Source organism: Trematomus bernacchii, unplaced genomic scaffold, assembly GCF_902827165.1.
Source record: "Trematomus bernacchii unplaced genomic scaffold, fTreBer1.1, whole genome shotgun sequence".
NCBI lineage: Eukaryota > Metazoa > Chordata > Actinopteri > Perciformes > Nototheniidae > Trematomus > Trematomus bernacchii.
Genome location: NW_022987782.1, coordinates 2,860,211 through 2,883,856, shown reverse-complemented (window position 1 = coordinate 2,883,856; position 23,646 = coordinate 2,860,211). Strand labels below are relative to the sequence as shown.

Here is a 23,646-nt window from a genome sequence, read left to right as displayed (position 1 = left end):
ACCCCCTGACTCACCCTTCAATGCTTTCCCTGCTCAGTTTTTTCCCATTAACATTTCCTCCTCTCCTCCCTTCTTATGGCACTACTTCACAGCAGTGTAATGTGTTTGGGCTGTCTGCTGACACATTGTTGGAAACAAACCTAAAAAGCAGTACTATGGTCATACAGGGCAAAGGCAGGGCTGGAGAGAGCATGGAGAAATGTGCCTCTGACTATTTCTCAGCCTGGATGGAAGAATGGATTTAGAGATGAAAGAAAGGGACCCCCCCCCCTTATTAAAACCACTCTCAATGAGGGTGATGCTGCTGCTGCTGGCTTTAGCACAAGGAAGCTGTGGTCAGCGTGGCAGTCAATGACGCAGGGAGACGAGAGAGAATGCTTTGATACACATTGTGTGTGTGTTTCCACTTGTTCACCTTGGTGTACATGGTGTGTTTACCTAGGTGTACTGTACATGGTTGTCCATCTCCATGTGTATGTATGTAAATGTTTGCCTATCCTGACCTGTATGTGTCTTTGTACATGTGCTTGCTTCTCCTTTTATCCGTATGAAAGATCCTCCATTTGATGAAAGACTCCATTTAACAGGCCACTTTGGTTGTTCCAATGTGCAGTCTAATAGATCCTAGCCATGAAAATGAAGCCGATGTCCACAGTTCAGTTAGAAATCTCTAGCAGCCCTCTCTGCACTGCAACACCAGAAGAGATTAGCAGGTAAACTGCCAGATCATATCAACAATGTCTCTCCTTAGAGAAATGAGTCATCCCAGTGTAATATTTCCACTGAAATGATTTACACCAACTAAGCCCTCTTTCATTGGAACTCCCCTGTTGTGTGATTGCACTTTAATGTTGTTACCAAGCCTAAAAGGATGTGAGGATGCTTGTGTGTCATATCCATCGAACCCTAGCGTTCTCGCTCTCACACCCTGGGTCTGTATCTCCTTCCCTCCATGTCTATTTCTATGTGTCTCCTCATTTATCATCACTTTCCTCACTCCCTTCATATGCCTTTCCATCTCTTCCATCTATCCAGCTTTACCCCAAGTGAACCCTAAGCACACTGTTGTCCAGACCTGAAATGACAGAATAATATAATGGGAACTTTTTTTAATTAAAACAGCTGTCAGGTGCTTTATCTATAGAAAATAACAAAAAGATAAATGCAAATTATATGATAGAGTTGGCAAGCTGTGTTTTGCTTGTATATGTTCACCATTATTTTTACTTTATATAAAAACTTCTGGGTGTAATGTTTAACAGATGCTTACCCTTTGTCGTAGTATATAGAATCTTCTGCTTGTTACAGTGTTTAAAGAAACACTTTCGTCCTTATTCTACAATACTGTTGACTTGTTAAGGTCAACCAATTAAAAAGTAGTAACGTTTGTACATAGGTTTGGGTACTGAAGCGGGTGTGTCGCTATTTTCTTTTTCTTTCCCGAACTTACGACCAGACAGAAGTGAGACATTCTATAGTCAACGTGCGTTTGCAAAGAGCTACTTCTCAGGGCATTATTAGTCATCTGGGGTTGAGTTTCCATGGGCTGCTGCTTCAGCTCTTGGTGACCAGATCAGCCCTCCTAATGTCAACCACGGCTAGAAAGGATTTCTGTCCACTGGCTTATGGGACCAACAGACCAAGTTCACAACAGTGCTTTGATGGAAAGGACAGAGAATGCTGTCCTTTTTAGTTTACCAAATCACCGAAACCCCTTCCATTTGAACTAGAATCTATACACTTCCACAGCTCTTCTTATTAACTGATGGTTGTTTACATTTCTCATCACCAGGCCACTCAAAATGAGCCTCTTTATGAGTCATCTATCCAGTCATTCAAAAACATCAACGCCAACGCAGGCTTTAAGATGCACATTGTTGAAAAGGAAAAGTGTTTATGTCAATAAGGTCAAATGAGTACTGTAGTTTGGAGGCCATTTAGATGCTTGATGCAGTCATGCTGTATGTTTGCTACTTGACTGTGGTAGTTGAACTTAGTACAAAAGCAGAGTATTTGTGAAAGTGAATGTTGAGGTTGAATTGTTTGTGTGTTTCAGTTTTATCTGGTGTGGTTGTATTTGTATCAATAAACTCTGTTAGTGTTTATGTCAATATATTCATATTTCCCTTCAAAACTATTATTCATTTAAGACCTTATTCAGATCATTTAACCCCCCTTCCTTCCTTCTTCTTTGTATCAATCAATTTGTAACCGCTACTCGATACACAAACCACTGAGGGTATCAATGACAGGACATTTGACCTACTTATACTCCTGTTCATTTTTTGATTTGTACTCCTTCTGTCTTCCCAGATGCAGTTCAGGCAGCATCTATGCAGCTGCAGCTGAAAGACCTGCTGCTGAGGACCGGCCTGAAGGAGCGGGGCCGGGTCCTGCTGGGGCCCTTCTCCTGCAGCAGCTCTCTGGAGGCCCGCTGGTGTCGGCACAGCGGCAGCCCTGGCCTGGAGCCTGGCCCCCCTAAACTGCTGCTGGACCTAAAGGGAGGCCTACTGCAGGTTTGTATACCCATGACATCAATTAGGCATCCTTAGTCAGAGGATGTGGCACCCAGAACTGCTACAGTGTCCAGAGGTCAGGGTCGGATCAGCACCTTTACACACTACACATCTTGCTCTAGGACACAACTGTGAACCCCTGGGTGTGAGTGAGCCTCCACAGCTGCCAATCACGAGGTGATCACTCTTAAACCTCAGTTTTAGTCCCCTTTTTTTCCAAATGAATAATTACAGTATTCATAAACTGACCCCACAAACATAGCCCGAACACCCTTCTTTTCATCCTGTTCCCTATGACTCTGCTCCCCTCCTGTTTGCAGCTGCAGTGCTGACATCAGAGATTGCCTGCTGTAGTTCCACCAAAGATTTGACTCACATCTCTGCTTAAGTGGTGGAATATTAAAGGCTATTTGTAGGGAGGGTTATACCTTATATGTGTCTTTTTTTCCTTTGACGAGTTACATAACGTCCACACTGAAAAGTCCCTTTTCAATGTGACTGAGCGCATTATTACTAATGTATTATTCCACATCACTTCTTCAGGGGAAACCCCGTACTGCTCCCCTCAATGATTTCCTTAATGCTTTTATTGCGTGCCCATTAACAGGAACATGACTCGTAACTCAACACTTAATACGTAATCATACATTACCCATTGTAAATATTGCCGTTTGTGGTGTCTTAATCAAGTGCTGTATAAAAACCACCAGAATTCCTTCCGATTCCTTCTTCTCGTGCTATCCTTCCAAAAATCTGGGAAAAAAATCCCCAAACGTTCCTGTTTTTAGAGTTTAGTCATAACCCACCCTTCCAAGCCAGTGAGTAGCGGGCAGGCAGGCAGCTCCATGTGTGAAGAGCTTTTGACTCAGAGATTCCTGGTTCTGATTCCAAACCCCAGGCAGACTGGCTTTGATTGATCACAGGAAGGGGAATGCCGCGGGTAGCGAGGAGGATGTGAGGCTGTGTTGGGCAATGTTAGAAAGGATGTGAAGGCGTAATGATGAAGGTAACCCTGACTGCTGCTCTTGTAGAATGTTATATTATTTTCAACGTAGGTATTAATGCATATTAATGCATTTCACTCTTTTTGTCTCAATAACTTTACCCTTCATGTTGACTTCCCTCTGTCTCCTCTCTATCCCCGTCTGACAGGTCTTCTGGGGTCAGGAACATCTGAGCTGCCTGAAGCTAGTAGAGGAGCACCTGCAGGCCTACCTGAACCTCCAGAGAGTTACAGAATCAGCTGATAGCTGCTCCAAGGGCAAGGCCTGCCACATCCAGCCACCTCCCTCCCCCGGTGCTCCCTCTCCGAGGACAGAGCACAGCTCAGATGACCTGCGAACAGGACATTTTCAGTACATGCAGAACTCAGGTGAATGTTCATACAGTGCGTGCTGATCTCTTGCAGCAGGGCTGACGGTGTAGTTTGACTTCAATCTATGATATGATACGATAATACTTTATTGTCAGATTGAGTCTACATTTTTCTTGCATCACAGAAGCTCCAGATCTAGGTAAAGCATTGGCCACTAAGCATCCACATCATATTTCAAGTGACAGGATTGCTTTTTTAAACTTTCATTGCTCAGGACAGCTCCTCAATGCATGTCCATCGGTAGCCCCGACTCCATAAATAAAAAGTTTGGTTTGCTTTATTGACAAAAAACGCATTATCCAAGACTCAGTATAATAGTATTAGCCAAACATATTATATTTTGCTCTTTCTTGATAAGATAAGAATCCTGAATCCGGGATGAACTGTGACCGTGGTCAATCCTTCATATAACTAAGTTGGTTCAAACCAAAAAAGCAATCTGTGTTCCAAAGTGAGATGTCACTTAAGATACACATCGCCTTAAATCAAAGTCGGATCAAAGCCCTCTGTTGAGAGAAGTTTCATCGGACATGTCTGCCTGGTTCCACTCTGAGTAACATGCTGTTTATCCCCCCCGCTTTGTGCCTTGTGTCTGCTGTTCTCTACATGCACACACACATACGCACACAGCAACATTATACACAGGATCAAACTCCTCTCTGGCTGTAGACCAGCCGTCCACTCTGTCAGCTGTGGTTGAGTCTTTGTTTGTTGCACTGTTCCACTGCGCTTTGATGCATTTAATATGCTGGCTGAAGCAAGAGAACGTACAGTAGTGAACTAGAAGAGAGAGCACAATCTGTCTGCAACATGTTGTCAGCAGCTAGAGCACAGCGAGTGGCCCCCAGGGGCCTGACACAGGGATGAATGGAATAGATGGACAGATGAGGGGGTGAAAGATGGTTAGAGTAGAGAGAAGAGTCTCTGTTCTTGTCTCTCACTTTTCCAAACTTTAACTGGAAAGAAAGCAAAACCTCATGAAAGTGTCGGTTTTTCCTTTCATCCTTCCTTTTATTTTGCTCAAGAACAATGCGCCGTCCACCTTCCACTGGGCGCGTCACACAAAGGGAGAAATTAGCCACAGACAGATTTGGCTGCCCCTTGAAATGTGTTTTCTGGAAGGAGACTCTCAGTGTTTGTGCCTCCAGGGGTCAAACAAAGCAGCAGTTCTCTGCCTCACAGGTTTTTTTCAAATAATTTTTTTTCCAAAGGACTCCCAAACAGCAGCCACGACTTAAGTCAAACACCACTCAGAAGTTAAGATTCAGTGTTCACCAGCTTTTACAGGTGCTATGCATGGTTCAATCAGTGGCTGTTTAATCAAAAGCCCAAATGTTTACTCAGCCACGCGTTTATGAAGTATTCTTATGCATATAAACATGCCGAAAGCGTGCAAACATCAACAGTGCTCTTTTAGCAGACATTGTTTTGGGGTGTTCAAATTCCATAGACGAAATAGGCCAAAGTTAAAGTTAGGTTTTTTTTTTTTACACTGAGTCATTTTGATAGAAAAGTGTTGAAGTAGAGTGGTATGATACTATAAGATTGTCTGTCTCATCATCATCTCTATCTGTCGACTCGTTTTTTTTACATCTGCCTATAAAGCATGGCATCTAGATTTTAGATAGTTGACCCGAATAAAGTAACTTTATTCTGATATTATTGTCAATTCCTCTTCTCTGGCAGCCTCCCAGAGACTGCCTGGCCCCCATGAGGTGGTGTTCTGCAGCGAGACGGAGGAGAGTCCGGGGGTGATGCTGTGGAGGTACCCTGAGCCCCGCGTCCTTACCTTCGTCAGGATCAATCCTGTCCCTTTTAACACCACTGAGGACCCGGAGATCAGCACTGCAGACCTGGGGGACGCCCTCCAGGTAATAAATACAAGTTTGTCCAGTTCCTCTTCTCTTTATATTCCCAAATGATTCCATCCCAAACAGACAGCATATTGTGAATAAATACATATTTTGCTAAAAGAAGTATAAACTGAGATGAGAATCTGATCCCTGCTTAACATCACCTGCAATGAAAGAGAAATAAACTGTCTAAGAGTTGGACTGAGGGCTATTATAATTCCCATGACATGAGTCATGAGAACGTCCATACCCTATGTGTTATTGAATGATGGAGACCCCTGCTGTCCCTCCAACATGTAATACATGTTCAGACAGCTGTGGAAGTCATCTGGCCTGCTCTGGTGTGAACAGCCAGGTGTTCCTCACCCCAGATGAGGTTATAATTTGGCAGACTTCAGCAGCTACTGAGTCTGCAGGGCCTCAGTGGGGGTCAGCACATCCCATTTTCCTCCTATCACTCATCCTCCGCCTTTCTATCCACCACCTCACTTTCCAACTTCAATGCAAGCTGGGTCCCAAATCACGTTCTTTCCCATCCTCCTCCATGTTTTTCTTTTTTCCTGGAGCCGAAATTAGGGACATTTCCCTGACATTGTTATAACTTCAGACACGCCTTGAGCTGTTTATTTATTTCAAGTTTTACAGCTATAATTCACTTTGTCTAGTCAGATATGACTGTATTTCTGTTTTTATTGTGGTTTTGATTTCATTGTAACATTGATCTATGTATGAGAAGGTCTTCTAAAGTCACTTAGATTGCAGAAGCTGTGAAGCAGCCCTTCATACTGAAACTCAAATGTAAACCACGGATGGATACAAATGAGATGTTGCGATACAGCTCTAGGCAAGGCAAGGCAAGGCAAGTTTATTTATATAGCACCTTTCAACACAAGGCAATTCAAAGTGCTTTACAAAAAATGAAAGACATTAAGAAAATGGCATTTAAAATCATTAAAAAGAAAAGATAATAAAATAAATATTAAAAGAAAAAATACATGGATAAAAGTTACAGTGCAGTTTAAGATGTGAATAGTTCAATTAAAAGCGGCGACAAAAAGAAAAGTCTTCAGCCTGGATTTAAAAGTAGTAAGAGTTGAATCAGCTGCAGCTTTCTAATAGATGTGTTAGTGAGACCTGTGAAGACACCATTACAGTAGTCCAGTCTACTGAAGATAAAAGCATGGACAAGTTTTTCCAAATCCTGCTGTGACATTAGTCTTTTAATCCTAGATATGTTCTTTAGGTGATAGTAGGCTGATTTAGTAACTGTTTTAATGTGACTGTTGAAACTCAGGTCAGAGTCCATGACTACACCTAGATTTCTGGCTTTATCTGTTGTTTTGAACATTGCAGACTGAAGCTCAGCGCTAACTTTTATACGTTCTGCCTTGGCTCCAAAAACCATTACCTCAGTTTTATCTTTGTTTAATTGGAGAAAGTTCTGACACATCCAGTCATTGATTTGTTCAATGCACTTACTCAATGTCTGAATTGGAGCATAGTCTCCTGGTGAAATTGTTACGTAAATGTGTGGGTCATCCGCATAGCTATGGTAACTTATTTTGTTGTTCTTCATTATCTGAGCCAGTGGTAGCATGTAGATGTTAAAGAGAAGAGGCCCCAAGATGGAGCCTTGAGGTACCCCACATGTCATATTTGTCAACTCAGATGTGTATTTACCTATGGAAACAAAGTTTTTCCTGTCCTTTAAGTAGGATTCAAACCAATTTAGAACTGTTTCCGAAAGTCCCACCCAGTTTTCCAGTCGGTCTAGTAATATGTTGTGGTCAACAGTGTCAAACGCAGCACTGAGATCTAATAATACTAACACTGAAGTTCTGCCACTGTACATGACATTTCATAATAACCAGTAAGAATGACTTCAAGCATGGCATAGTTGTTACATTCAGCATAATGAAGCTTTTTCTCTTGACTCTTGTGCTTACGATGTAGTATTTATAACAATTCAAGTATTCTGTTGATGGTATATCATTAACCTGAAATGAATGACAGTAGCCAGACTGATTACATTTCCAGTCCATTTCTAAGGACTTTCTAATGACATTTCTTAAGCATTAGGGTTGGGTTTCATTCCCTCTCATTTTTCTTTCTGCATCTTTCCTCCATCTTTAGGGGAAGTTTCTCGTATCATCATATCCTCCCTTTATCTCTCAGATTATTTTCTGGACTCCCACAATCATTTCAGCTCGAGTACAGATGTTCTCTTCTGTCAGTTTATGTCGACCCAGGAGAGACAAGATATTGGAAGGTGCTGCAGATGTTTGGCTTCTTTACCAGGCCCCACAGCTGTAAAGTCTGTAATGAGAAAACTCCAGAGCTCCCACTGATTGGCCACATATTGAGTTACAGTAGAGAACAGAGGTAGGGTTAGAGGAAAAGGCAGTGATAGACAGAGTAGTAAAAGGGAGGGGATGGTTACTGGGAGTAGATTGACAGGAAGAAGGAGGGGAAAGAAAGAGAGATTGATAGATATGGAGTGAGAGGAGAATCCAAAAAGGCTGAAGATAGCCAAACATGAAGGTTACACTTCCTATAGTCCAGGGGAGATATGATTCTCCAGCAGCTGATAAACTATGATATCTATGTGAATAAGAATGGATGCGTGCGACTGCGGACATTTTTGTGAGAGTGTGTATTACACAGCAGGAGATGAGGAATCACTGGCTGATGAACATGTGGTTTTCCCATCTTTTGCTCCATTCTTCCTCAACCCATCTGGCATGCTCCGGTCTTTTCTGACGAGTCTGTTAAAAGGAATCAGGTAATGGGGAGGTGTTGAGAAGAGGAGGCTCCATGCTCCCTGAAACCACTTGATGTGGGGATAAGATGCAGCGGGGTGAGATACTCTGTCTGTAGACAAAAGCTATACATGCTAAGTATTTAAAGAGGAGCCATTACTATTAAGAGCAAAGATAACAGTATGAACAGTTGTGTAGACTAAGTCAGCATCTACAGTATTTAGAAAAGAAATGCAATGTCCTCTCATAGAAAGCTCTGGCCCGCAGCAGTAAGGAACTGCTGGTAGCGTCATGAAAAACATCATTTACCAAGTGTAAATGCCAGACTGGCTTAAATCCATTGTTGAAAGCTACCGTGATGCATTTTGTCAACACTGCTAGAAACAGTATCATGTATCATGGCCTTTTTGAAAGGAGTGATTGTAAAGTCATTATAAGACATTGGATCAGTTTACAGATATGTTACACACTCCTTCTTACCTCATATTTTGTGCAAACACTCACATATCTTATATATAAATAATAAGCATATTTTGTGTAAGGCCAGGGGATATTTGAACAGGACCAAAGTGGTAGTGATCCCAGATTGAACTGATGTCAGCCTCCTGCATACAATAATGATTCTTTCCCTTCTACCAAACGTCCAATGTCTCTACTGATATGTTTCCTGTGTTTCCCCCGAGACCACAAAGTCCAGCAACAGAACACGGAAAGGCAGCATCACAATCCCCCAAAACTGTTCTGACGGACAGTCGGACAGACGGACAGACAGACAGACAGACGGACAGTCGGACAGACGGACGGACAGACAGACAGACAGACAGACAGACAGACAGACGGACAGACGGACAGACGGACAGACGGACAGACGGACAGACAGACAGACGGACAGACGGACAGACGGACAGACAGACAGTCGGACAGACGGACGGACAGACGGACAGACAGTCGGACAGACGGACAGACGGACAGACAGACAGACAGACAGACAGACAGACAGTCGGACAGACGGACAGACAGACAGACAGACAGTCGGACAGACGGACATACGGACGGACAGACGGACAGACGGACAGACGGACAGACGGACAGACGGACAGTCGGAGATGGAGGTTGAACGTTTTGAGAGTTATAGGGCCAGAAAAAGAAATGAGGAGTATAGAGCGAGTGAGCATTGAGCTTTTGTTTTCTGACGAGCTTGTTTACCAGCAGGGGGCTGTGGAAAGGTTTGTTGGAGGTGAACAAAGTATAAGTAGCTCTCTCCACATTTTCTCCATCTCCTCATTCTATTCCTCCTCCTCTTCTCTCTCTTCTCATTACTTTTGTCACACTCCCCCCCTCCCTTCATTTGCTCTGTGTCTCCACCCTGCTGAATAGATGGAGCTGGGGTTGTGGGGGGACTTCTTTCTCTGAGCAATGCTGCCCCTTGTCCCCAGAGCAGATCATATTAACATTTTATAAAATCAATATTTCCTGCTTTTAAATAGATGTGGTTTCCCAACTGGTTCCAGTATCTCAGAGGGGGAATTCAAGCCTTCTACCATTACTCATAGTCAAATTGCTGCCCGAGCTGTTTTCACATGCAGTAGAAAGGGGAACTATGTCAGAGTGATTGGAGGGGCAGCTTACAAAGGACAGATGCATGATGGAGCATCCATAGGTTCCCGCCTGTAAAGGGCCCTAGTGATGAAGGAAAAGAGGGAGAGAGGAAGGTGACTCATTCTCACCTTCTCACTGCCGTGTGGTCCAGTTCTCTGAATCATAAGCAGGTGTCCTTACTGATCTTTTTCCATCCCTCTCATTCGTCTGCTCCTCCTTTGCCTCTCTGTGGAGTTGTGAAGCCTGAGAAACAGGGAGTAAACACAGGAGCCGTGATTCAGCTCAGGGAGCACGAGAGGAGATACAGTCTGTTAAAGAGGAGAGCCAAACTTGAGCTGAGACGCAGCATATAGTCGGACAAAAGTCCTCGGTTCCGTTTGTCCTCACACACATTCTCGTTTCAGTAATATTAGTATTTTTTTCACTATGCAAATGTAGGAAATTGATCATGCTCTCGCTGTTTGGGCAGCTGCAAAAAAAGGCTCAGACAAACATCATCAACATCGGGCCATCTGCTCCCCTGCTGTTGCTTTCGTGCATGTCACTGTGGGATAGCCTTTCATGTCCCAGCAGGGCTCTGCCATCAGGGCCTGCTGGCCTGCGACCCATATCATAAAAGCTCCATGGCCTGAGATGAACCAGCAACCTCCAGTCCAAACCGCCGCTGCAGCTGTTGTTTTTTCTCATTGTTTTTATGAGAAACACAGGTCCATCAGCTTTGCTTCCTCTGCCTTTTTTAATGATGCATGTTTTTTTTCCAGTTAGTAAAAGAAAATGCAATTTTGTCGGGAGTACAAAACTGGGGAGAGTCCGTGGGTAGTTCTCTTCACAACGGCCCATTGAACCAGAAAGAGAAAGATTGTAACTTAGCCAAGATAACTATTATTGTAGCAGGACAGTACTAGAGCAGACCTGCGTTGGTCACAGCTAACGTACTATACAAATAAGAGGCTGTCCATGTTGTTAATTTGATCTGCAATTTCTACACCTCATCCACCAAAACTTCAGTCCCTCGTTTTAAAAAGTTTGGCCGAAAGGAAGAAAAAAGTGAAGATCTCAGCATATTAGCCCACCTGAGACAGCATAGCAGGAGTCATTTTCAGAACAATTTTCATTACATCTCCTGAGTAAACATTTGCTCAAGCCGATGTCAATTCAATTTGTCTGCTGACTGATAAGAGGTAGCTAGCAGTGGAATTTGTAGACATATAGGCATCAGTGAAATAACAGAAAACCTAATAGAAGTGGGGATATTGTTAATAAAAGTAATAGCAGCAGCCGGGGCCTCAGAGGGGGGCCGGGGAGTCTTCAGTTGCAGAAACAAACTCTAGCAGTCATCACACCAGGAAATTGAAATGATTGTTGTGACTCTAACTTTAGTTAAACTTTTAAAGAAACTGTGATTGGTCAGTCTCACAAAAGAAACTCCTTGCAGAATAATATTTATTGTTTTTGGGTGACAGAAATGGAAATCGGATCTGTACTGTATATGCAACAGTTCTGGATTAAATGTATTTGTAAATAGTTGTAATTATTGAAACTACTGAACACTTTTGAAACACCTCTCAAGTGGAACTTTGACTCAAAAACTAGATAACATGTATAGATAGTCCTCAAGCGGATTTTTTGCTGTGAACTGCCAGGCATACTTTGACTGGTGCTGAAGCAAAACACAGATTGGATCCTTCCAGCCAAGGGAATGTCAGCTATTCAGGGTTACATGTTGTTTATCAGATAAGGTACACACACAATCAGGCAGCGGAAACCAACACTGCCTAGACTGTATCATGCGCTCACATACATACGCACACCTGTGTATACACATATGTATACACGCATATTGTCTTTCATACATACAATTATACATACGGCTTCCTCTTGGAAATGTAAATAGGTGCCTTCTCTTCCAAAAAGCAATTTCTAGACACACAACTCAACATAGCTCAAATCTATTTCTGTTTAGTTTTTCCTTTTTCTTCTTTTTCCATCAACCCTACAACATTTTTGAGCTTGTTATCGATTTCATCTCCTCCAAGGCCATCGCAAGTCAAAGGGAACATGACGCAAATTCAACCATGCAAATGTATTCCACTGTACCATATATGTACCTCACATAATCATTTCTGTATGCCGTCATCTGTATAGAATATCACAGGTGAAAGAAAAACACCCTCTGTGTTTTGGCAACGCAGTTGTGGGAATTCTCTGCGGAGATTCAGTGAGTTTCCGCTCCGGTGGCTCAGCGTCAGGGTTGCGGGTGCACCGCGCTGTCAGGTACAATTATGAGAAGCTGATTCCAGGAAACCTGAGTGGCATTTCTTACATGATGCTACAGTTACCTAATGCATCCGCCCCTTTACAGTACAGCCCCACACATATGAATGCACAGACACATACACACGAAGCTTTGCACATACCCACACACTAACTTGTTGCACGAGATGGTAAGTGTCCAGGGAGCTCGGAATTTCAGGTAAACAATTGGATTGTCGCACTACCTTCCACAACAAGCAAACACACACACACACACACACACACACACACACACACACACACACACACACACACACACACACACACACACACACACACACACACACACACACAAACACACACACTTCCTGCCAGGCATCCTTAAGGTGTGCAGCCAAAAGTTCCTGCCACCTCTGATCCATCAGCGGCTGGTTGGGGGGAACCTGAGAACCTGTTTTAGTTCACACAGGAGCACCAGACACATTTATGCTAATTTTGGCACAATATGAGAGGAATCAATGGAGCTCACCAGTCGTCTCGCAATGTGTGAACACTCACACAGCTGATTGTTATTCAGTGTGAAAAACAGCTCCAGGACTTCAATGCTAATGGCCTCAGTGTAGCTTACAGTTGCCCGCTGTTTAGTTATGCTGTGGTCATGCATTGGTGATGAATTGTCGTCTCGCTGCGTTGGTGGTCTCCAGTCAAAGAGTTGTCGCTTTTTTCCGACTGTATGAGAAAACTCAAGATTGGTTTGTCTGAAGTAAGACAAATGTACGACTGGAATACAGTGACCATAAAAAATCACTTGCTCACTCCTTCTCCAAGATGGGGATTCCCCGCGTCTTCAAAGACTGCTTAAACTTGTGCTTAATGATTAGCAGACGACTGCAGTTGCTAAATACAGTGTGTGTAACTGGGGGATCCATAGGACTAAAGTAGTACCTGTTGTGCAATAACAAAGCCTTACAGTAATCCTGCTGCTGATGAGTAATTAGGAATACTCTGAGGAGGAGTCTGTTTACATGGACTGGAGCCTCTGGTTAACATGATGAACAATTGAGGGATAGTATAGTAAGAAACCATTGGTGTCCATCTGTAGAGGACATTAAGTGAGGATATACAGTATACAAATATTAGGCAACTGTTTTCAAAGAATTCCATCTGATCACATGGTAGGAAACAAAGCTCAGAGTTAGTGTTTCAGTAGAACCTTTATTTTCAGTGAAACCCCAAAATGCAACCCCCCCACCCATATAATATTATTACATATGTTATATGTAAATTAACAATGAATGCCTCTGACCCCAATTTGCCCTTGGGACTGGTGTGATCCATTTGTGTTTCTTTGTGTCCTCATAAAGTCTCCAAGTAAGCCATACCTTGACATTTCTTCCAAGCTCTCTAGAGAAGAAAACTTTTAGTCTGTGTCCATCTTTCTAACTGTGTTTTCACAGCAAATGAAAAAACCTTACGGATACTTGACAGTCAAATCAAACATTCTGCCACAATGTTGATTGTCTAATACTAATGCTACATATAAGGATGAAAAGTATGCATTCACAAATAAATGATATACATATTTGGGCTCACATGTACAAGTTGTTCACTGTGTCTTTCATTCCAGGTACCATGCAGCCTAGAATACTGGGACGAGCTCCAGCAGGCCTTTGTTCCGTACCGGGAGTTCAGCCTCTCAGAGAGCCGGGCCTGCCAGCTGCAGCTGCCCAGCCTCAGCCTGACAGAGAAGCAGAAGGAGCTGGTGGCCTCTGACCTGTGGAGGATAGTCCTCAACAGTAATGGAGAGGGAGGAGATGAGCAGAGGTGGGGAGAATTCATCCTGTACTGTTTCTCTGTGCTTCAATGTATCTGTGTGTGTTTTATGCATGCTTGTATATGAAAAAATCTGCACCCAGGCCGCCAAGCACAAAGAGCGAGCAATGTGTCCCTCGCCCAACATCTGGTGTGCAGGAGCAGGGAGCGGGCTTGGAAGGCGTTCAGATCGGCCTAATGAGATTTCCCAGCACACCAAGTGCCTGTCAGGGCCCATCCGGATTCCTTCCTGCTTACCTTGAGTGTATCTAATTGTGTGGAAGCTCACGGGAAGCGAGAGGGGTGAAGCCCCCTTTGGTTTGGCTCATAAGGTCCTCGGTTTGGATAGGTTGACGTGGGACTGAAACACCTTTTACTCCCTTCTCACTGCCTCCTCTTTTCCTCTCTTCCGTGCTTCACCCATTTTTCATTTGCATCTGTATTCTTTTCATTTCTTTCTCAGCTTAATGTCCACCCCCTTTTTGACTCTCGGGATTAAAGGAACTTCTAGTGAAAGAGTATTGCCAAGCCCACATTCTGTGTGGCTTAGCGAGCTAAAAAGGGAGGAATAAGAAAACATGTAAGGGAAGTAACTGAGAAAAAAGTGTACAGTACCAGATACAGTGTGGAGCAAATATACATCTGTGCTTCATTACAATCATAGCCCAAACACTACATTTCCTTTATGTTTAAATTATTTGTCTTTTTAGATCAAAATTGATTCCCTTTTCCTTACTCGCTTGTTTCATCTGCCTTACTTTAGTTTCCACCAGAAAAATAACTTGGCTGCCCTGCCAACTGGAAGTAATGAAAATTGTCAACATATGATGCTTATCTTTTTAAGGAGCACTCTGCTGCACCAGCGTTGTTCAGGTCTTGAGCGTTTCCTGCTGGAGTTTTTATGGTGGATCATGGTAGCAGCAAATTACAGAGCAAATGGTCATTCACTTCAATTACCCTCCATTCAACTTCATCAACCATGACATGCAATTAATGTCCATAGAGAGGTTCTCCTGGAAACTGCGGCAGTAATAATGGACCTAAACTCACAGCCTGGGACGGACAGCGAGGAGGCCCACTCCATATTATACTCTATAATATAATTGTAGCGTTTATCTCATTGTACATTTCTGGCGAGGATGTCACACAATTTGTAACTCACTGGGCAAGAGACAAAAATAATTCTAAGAAATCATATTATTTGTATTAGTGAGTTCATTTTGTGTGGCCAATATTCCACAGCTTGGCTCATGCTTTTTATATAAGTTTGATGGAAAATAAATAACCATTTATTATGTTTTCCCTTTGAACTGTCAAAGCATGGTCCTATGTTCCTTATATTCTCCATTATGATTTTCCTATGAAATCATGTTATAATCACAGAATGCATTTACTTGTTGTCTTTACTATTTTCATACTATTACTTGTTTTCTTTGCAGTTGTACTGTTTTCAGTGCTCACTTGTTTGTTTTCTCACAGTCAGAAATACCAATTGATCTGTGTATGGGTGAGGGTGTGACTGTGTCTGCTCTTCCTTCAGTCTGGACAGTGAGAGTGGCTCCCAGATGCCCTGCGATCAGTTGGTTTCTCCCATGGCATTGGCAGCCTGCACCCGTGTGGACTCCTGCTTTGCACCCTGGTTTGTCCCCTCCCTGGGTGTGTCCCTTCAACTAGCACAGCTGGACGTTCACCTCTGCCACCATCTAGAACAGCTGGGCACAGGTAAGAAAGAACATACCCAGTCACAGAGTCTCTCATGAGTTTGTAGATACGTTTGAAGGACATTTGTGACAAAGTGGGAAGATCAAAGTCAAAGATACCAGAGGGTGTAAATACTAAGTATATACAATGTATGCAACTCAAATGTAGGAGACCAAAGAATATAAACAGATTACCGGTAGGGTCCAGATGTACAGTTTCAGATCTTTATTATAAGTAGGTAGTGTAAGAGTGCATGGTCTTTATAGAATGTTTCCGATTGTGTTGGACTGGAAGCGTGAAGTGTGTAAACTACATTATTTTCAACATCACTCAAATTAGCTATTCAATCGTATTACTCCTAATAATTTATAATAATCTATTAGTATCTAAGGTTGTATTTATCTCAGTCCACTGAGGACAGCTTGAACACATGTTTACTCATTGCCATTGATCTGCTACAAACACAGCAAGATTGTTTGTTTGTTTGTTTGTAGCCTTTATTTAACCAGGTTAAAAAATCCCATTGAGATCAACGATCTCTTTTTCAAGGGAGACCTGCGGATTGTTATTCCCTTGTACTATCAAAAATGTCTCACAGTCCAGTTTCTAATGGCGGTCCTCTGTCACACTCCTCCAGTTCCATCCCGGCAACTTCGTCCCTTCCTGCCAGACAGGAAGTTACCGCAGGAGCAAGAGTTCATGGTGACTGGTGCTCGGGAGCCGCGGGTCTTCCTCCGCCAGTGGAGCAACGGCCCACGTCACTGTCAGGAGTTCAGCTTCTCCACCCAGCTAGACTGCAAGCTGCTGGAGTACCGGAACCTCACACACCTGCAGCTCCTCCAGCCTGTTGTCCTACAGGTAGAGCTCAGACATTTATGCTAGTTTGTCTAATTCAACATTTAAAAATCAAAGCATTGGTCAGGAATTGTGTAAAAAAGTTGGAATTACATTTCTTGTGGTTTTCAGGGCCAGGCTGCTGCCACATATTGCCCCCAGGACACCTCACTGGATGTGAATGTTTTTGTGAATCCGGTGTTCCTCAATATCAGCCAGTATGCCATCCACACTGTGGACACTGCCCTGCAATGCTGGAAACAGGTAGCAGAGATGTACCTTTATATACACGTTATATTCAAACACACTCCAAAGAACACTTTCTTTTTTTTAAATCCACCCCTCCTATGGCCAAATACCTGGCCATAAATTCTCTTGCAATTCTGTTATTGTTTTCTCTTTCTCATTCCTCTCTCTTTTTCTGAGCATCTGCCTTTTGACGACTTGCCAAAATGGTTAAATTGGGTCAAATTGAGTATCAGCTAAACAAACAGAGTGGATTCCATGAGAATGGTTTTGGTTATATGCCAGTGGTAATAAAATGTGCAGGAGGGTACTGCCCTTTGCTGTAAGCTCTGACTAACAGGCTACAGTATGTCTTTGCCGGGCTTCTCGTCCGTCCTGTGGTCCTCGTCATCTCTCAGTTCTCAGCTCTCAGCACTGCCTCTAGTAGCCAGGATACTAGTGTGTGAAGTGATGCCCTTAAAAACACGGTAAAACTTGAGTGGTGACACCTGCCAAGACTTCATCTGGCCCTGATCCTCCACCCACTTGTCTACTGCACACACATACACACACCCTGGCCTCTCTGGCTTTGTATGCCCTATCATGGTCGCTCAGCTGTGGCTGTGCTGACTCATATACTGGCCTCTGGAGACATGAGGTACTCTCATGGTTTTACATGCATACACACTCTCACTGCCATGTGAAAGACATAAATTGTGTTTTTCTAGGAACAGCTGTGGTCTTTTACCTGTGGAAAATAAAATGAAACAAGCTGTATAGGAAACCTATTTTAAAATGATTATTCTGGCTAGCAGTTTAATACCTTTGTTTTTACTCAGTGGCATCATTGACTCATCAAAGCTGACCGACTGAGTTGGATATTTCGGTCATAATTGTCCATTGGCTTCATTATTGCATCATGTAGGGCAAGCTAGAAAGTGTTCCCTATTTCTGCTGGTTAAATGAGCCATAAATAAGACTTTAAAGCATGGTGTTGTTGTAATGAATGGTCATGCAGCTCTACTGGAGTGTTTTGGATATGTTGGTATCCACAACATGCCATGCACGATTACCTAGGATATTATTTGGTCTTGTGATTTTTGCCAGGTTTTTCTGATAGTGGGTGATATGTTTGGCTTTTTTAATACCATTTTGGACCAGTTTCATTAGACCCAAAATAGAGGCATGCAATGCTCACACATACTCACACAGAATAGTCTTCACTTGTTCATTACACATTCAAACCAAAACCTTTCACTGGTATGGGATTGATTCATAAAATGATTAAGCTTGTTGTATTGTCTTGATTGGTCTAAACAGCAACAGCCTTGTAACTTGTACAGATCCTTTTAACTACGCCCAGCCTTTACCACTTTGCTGAACACAAGGGGAAAATACACACCATAATTATAAGGCAAATGTGCTGCGTGTGAGTAGGGGTACAGAGAGGTCAAGTACAAAAGGCTGATTTTTAAAACACTCTTCTCCAGTATTTGGTTCACCTAAGAAACAGTTGTGGACACTTAGATAGTGCAATAATGTTTTCCTTTTTGGGGTTTTCACTGAAACAAAAAATGGTACGTGGTGAGAAAACATTGTATGGGTACGATTAAGCACAATCTGTCTGGTGGTGAGGTGCACTATAGGGGCCGATGTAAAGAACCTCCGTGTTGAGCTTAAATGTATGTTGGATCTGACAGAGCCTTACGTTCCATACACACTCATGCACACATTGTACATGCATAGAAAAACTTGATCCTAATTGAAAACGTAATCAGATGCAGTTGGAAATGTTAACAGGCTTTGTCCTTCCGCAGCAGAAGGATGTAACCTAACGTGTGTAATTGTTTCAGTGATTTTCATGTTTCCTGGTGTCAAGGCTGGCAGGCAGGCCCGTTGTGTTGTGGCCTGCCGGGTCAGCGTGGATCTGTGGAGAAGATTCCTCCACCACCACACAAGTGAAACCTCACATCCCAGACATGGTCGTACCAGACCACCGCAACCAGAGCAGCTGGACAACTTCCAGATGCATAGCTACAAATAGAAATAAGACATTCTCCTTATATGGTTGTAATTTATTCTCATGTAGCTAAAATATGTTTTGATATTCAGTCGTTATGGTTACATGGACTGCTCATGATAACATCACCAAGGTCTTTCTGGCAGTCATGAGTACAGATGTGAAGAATGTATATTCCATCTATTATGATACGCAGTGTGTTCCAAGGCAAGCAGGCTCTCCTCCTCTTTCTCACCTCTACTGCAGTGCTTTCATTCAGCATTAACTTCCAATCAAGTCCTTGTTGGTGATCTGTGCAGGTCTGAGCGGATCTGAGGTCTCCTATCATAGTGACCTTTAGCAAGATGCTAAACTCCCAGTTGTTCTCAGGCAGCAACCTTTCTAATGAACGTATGATCTCAAATTGTAGATTGAAGTCTTGCTCAATGCAGCATGATGCTGGTTTTGTAATCGATGATCTAATTTAAAGCAAAACAGATGATAGAGTAAGGAATACTGACCCCGCTGTTGTCATAATGACTTTTAATTGTTCTGTGTTAACTCCCCAAAAGTTACCCTTAGACATGTTTGATCTGCACACGCATGATGTGACACACATACCACATACTGTATCACAAGCTGGAAAACAATATTTGCTTCACTGCACACTACAAACAGTCATGGCACCGCACAAAAGCCCATCAAGTTACCATCATGTGAACATCATCCAGAAGTATAATATCCTTGCCTTTGACAGCTGTGTGTGTTTTGTTGATGCTGGTTTTGTGTACAACCTCATCAATGATGTAGCTTCTCCCTATATAAAGAGTTCATAAAACTGCACTCAGATAATGAGAGGACAAATAGGACATCCAACAAATAAAGCACCGACCAACTGAGTTAGGATCAAAACGTCTGTTGCAATAATAATAAGAGCAACAAACATGTGGTGCTCAGTAAGTTGTGCACGAGATTGCTAAAGCCTTGCTGGTTTTAAACAAATAAATGAGGGTAAAATCGACCGAATCATGTATCCATCTCACATCTCAAACACTTTATGTGTTTCAATGTTGTGAAACCTTGTGGTTGCTGTTGTGCTGCTTAAATGTGGTTGTTGTGATGTGCTGATGTCTCTATGTAGTTGGTGCATTGTGAATATGTACTGTTTTTGTGTGCTAATATGGCTACTTTTCCAAACAGAGATGTCATGTTTCCAGCCTAGGGACTACAGATGGAAGTAAGCTTGTATTGTAGCTAACTCTGGTTCAGCTGAGAAGCTGGGAATTGTCCCTGTCAAATTAATACATACATAGATATAAGTTATTGTACAAAAAACAAAGATGGATCAGTTAAAAACAAAGATGCCAGCTGCTAAAATGCCCAAAAGAAATCCACAAACCAATTGATATTAATGATGTATGTGTAAACTTTGATTAAATGGCTGCTCCCAGTGGGCAGGCCAGGACCTATCTATTATTTTTGTCTTTATTTTCATGTGCCTCTTACTCTATAGCCCCATATGGCCCCAACCTCAGCCCCCCACCACTCTAACCTCAGGCCCCATGTCTCCTTTTTCAATTCTCAGTCCCTAGCCCCACTTTCCTTCTTCTCTCCCCCAGCCCCTAACCCCAGGGAAGTGGCTTTAGTGGAAAGCCACACAAAAGCCCAGTAGTATTTACACACTCTGCGTTCTCACAGAACTTTCACAGACTGTTATATGTGCAATTGAGACAACCGGAATTTTCCTCCTGTTTTCCCCCCCGTGTGTCCCATGTTCTTTTGCAACCGGAAAGAAAGTGATAGAGAGATCAGGTTCCTGTTTGTAGCAGATGTGTGGGCGAAGGTCATCTAAAGCAGAACATATAGGTGATTGTAGATCTGATTATTGTTTTATTGTGTCCCTTTTGGAGGTTTCATTATCTTCTCCACGGCGTCTTGTTTCATGAGTATTTTTTTGAGTGGGTGTCATTATTTACAATTGGTTTTCCAGACATTTGACTGTACCTTGCCCTTTCTATATGTGCCACTCTACCACGCAGATCAGGGCTAGACAATGTAAGTCATATAATCTGGGTGGATTAGTGAAATGGATCCTTTGATTCCTGGAAGGACTGCGTCTGAAGGACAGGCTGTCATCTTATGCTCTTTAACAAGGAAGACGTGTTGACTGTTTAAATATCTCTGTCTTAATATTTGTCCACTTAAAGTCTTGGATAGACGAGGAGTGATTATGATGACTGCAGGGATCTTTTCTGATGTGTGTATCATGTTACCTCATGAATCAGAGCAGAAAGACCATACCATCAAAGAGTGGGCTTAACAACGGCATCTTAAGATGGCAGCAGGAAGTTTGTAAATCACAGTGTCAGATTCGAAAGGCAGCACAGATAGTGTTCCACTATAAAACTGGAAATGGATTTGAACCCACTGTCGCAGCTGTCCTGTCTATATGTTGCTCTGTCTACCTCTCTCTCAAATCTTTCATCAAGTGTTCGTTTTAATGGTGTAAACTTTCCCATCCGCTTTTAATAGCATCAACAACCCCTGAACCCCGAACGTGCTTGGCAGTCAAACTCTGAGCTTTCACTGCCAGCCTTTTTTAACCATCAACCCCCTGCTATTTAAAAGTATACAGCAGGCCGGGGTCCCTCTTTGTTAGGATAGTGGAGTAGTTGTTGAGAAGCTCTCTGAACCACAATCACGTGCGTCAATAGTCAGGGAGGGGTGTGCAGGAGAGACCCCATCAGGGCCTGAGAGCCTTTGGAAGAAGCTCAAGTAAACCTTAAACATAAACTTGCAGCCTCGCTATCCAACTCACATGCAAACTATGTGCTGTTTTGAAATTGTGTACTGAAATGTATACAGAAGCCCTGACACACTTTCCCTCTCCCTGTCAAAGCAGTGTTTTCAATAGCAGGCCAGTGAGCTCTTCGCTCTTGCATGCAAGGTGACGTATGAGTGGACAGCATCCCTGTACCACTCGCATGACTGGAGTTTTCTGTGAGGCTTTGACCCATTGCTGTAGGTGGGCCAGCTCCCATCGTATTATTTTCTCCTAACAAACCACACTGTATTGATGACTGTTACGATCAGGAATGCCTGCTTGGTAGCCCATTTTGTTTCATGCTTTGAGAACATGTGAGGAAAAACCATGCACATACAAACAAAGTTGTCCTTTGAACTGAATTCCATTTATCTAAGGACACAAATCTAGCCGCTCAAAAAAGGATGTGAAAAAGTTGATAATTGGTAAAGAGAGAGGCCTGCTGGAGGTTTTCTGTGGGGCCGAGGGGTAGGTTTGGCCCTGAAACCCAGTGTAAGCTGCTTTAGCCTGGATAGCTGAGAAATGATTCATTCTGCCTCTGAGGTTGTGTTGCTCCCACAGGTGAAATCACTCATCTCCTTTTCCTACTGACTGACAGCTGCATTTTTAAGATTGAAAATACATGCATTGATGACACTTGTAAACGTACTTAAACTCAAACTTCACATATACTGTGCATTATACTCCCACCATAAATATACACACCTGGAAGTATTTGCACACTCTTTTATTCACAAGCTCTTTTTCTCATGTCTCCCCTTATTTTATTTTCATCCACTACTCTCCTGTTTTCTTCTTAGAAAGGGAACCCGCAGGCTGAGGAGCTGGTGTACAGTCACTACGTGATCTGTAACGACACCCACGAGACGCTGTGCTTCGGCCAGGTGGACACAGATGAGAACGTGCTGCTGGCCAGCCTCCACAGCCACCAGTACAGCTGGAGATCCCACAAGTCCCCTCAGGTAACACACACGCACATACACTCACTCACACACTCACACACAAACACACACACACACACACACACACACACACACACACACACACACACACACACACACACACACACACACACACACACGCACATACACTCACACACAGACACCCACACACACACACACACACACGCACACGCACACGCACACGCACACGCACACGCACACACACTCACACACACACATAGACACACACAGATACAGACACACACACTCACACACACACACAACAGAAAAATATTGATCAGCGTGCAGCAGTCACTATCTGTGTTTCTGTCAGCGCTCTGAGACAGTACCCTGACAGCATTGTTAAAGAAGATTGATTATATTTAACCCTTTGTGGTTTTGAGGTTGAGCGGAAGGGTGGGCTGGCGATCTGTGGCGTATGTGTCTGTGCTTGGTGCGCACATGTTTCATGACCCCCATGTGTTCCATGGTGAGTGTGAGAAAGTCAAGCTTGAGAAAAGACATGGCCATAATTGCTCTCAGTAAGTCAAGTTGTATTAATCATCAACCATGGTTAATCTGTGTTCTTACCTCACTCTAGCTATCACACACACACACACACACACACACACACACACACACACACACACACACACACACACACACACACACACACACACACACACACACACACACACACACACACACACACACACACACACACACACAGTGGCAGCGAATACAACATCTCATTTTAGCAGTGAGTCAAAATGACCTCTTTATTTTCTGGCATGTTTTGGAAGAAAGATTGTCCGAACAGGCCATATGTCATCATAGATAAGGAATGTGATTCCTGGACGGTTCTGTCATTTATTATTCCATCATGTGTTTGTGGTATATGAAAAATGTGTTCTCAAGATGGACATGATTTGTGAAACTAGATAAATAAGAAATA

General features: G+C 43.0%; 1 protein-coding gene across 1 annotated transcript in view; it reads left to right on the top strand.

The window, feature by feature from the left end:
* The window catches only part of LOC117497404 (vacuolar protein sorting-associated protein 13B-like), a 392,696-nt gene that overhangs the window by 309,819 nt on the left and 59,231 nt on the right, over nucleotides 1-23,646 (top strand). Inside the window, 8 exon segments of the mRNA XM_034149383.1 lie at nucleotides 2,314-2,516; nucleotides 3,669-3,888; nucleotides 5,578-5,762; nucleotides 13,983-14,179; nucleotides 15,708-15,889; nucleotides 16,506-16,726; nucleotides 16,835-16,966; nucleotides 22,551-22,712. Of these exon segments, the coding sequence (XP_034005274.1) occupies nucleotides 2,314-2,516; nucleotides 3,669-3,888; nucleotides 5,578-5,762; nucleotides 13,983-14,179; nucleotides 15,708-15,889; nucleotides 16,506-16,726; nucleotides 16,835-16,966; nucleotides 22,551-22,712 (1,502 nt within the window).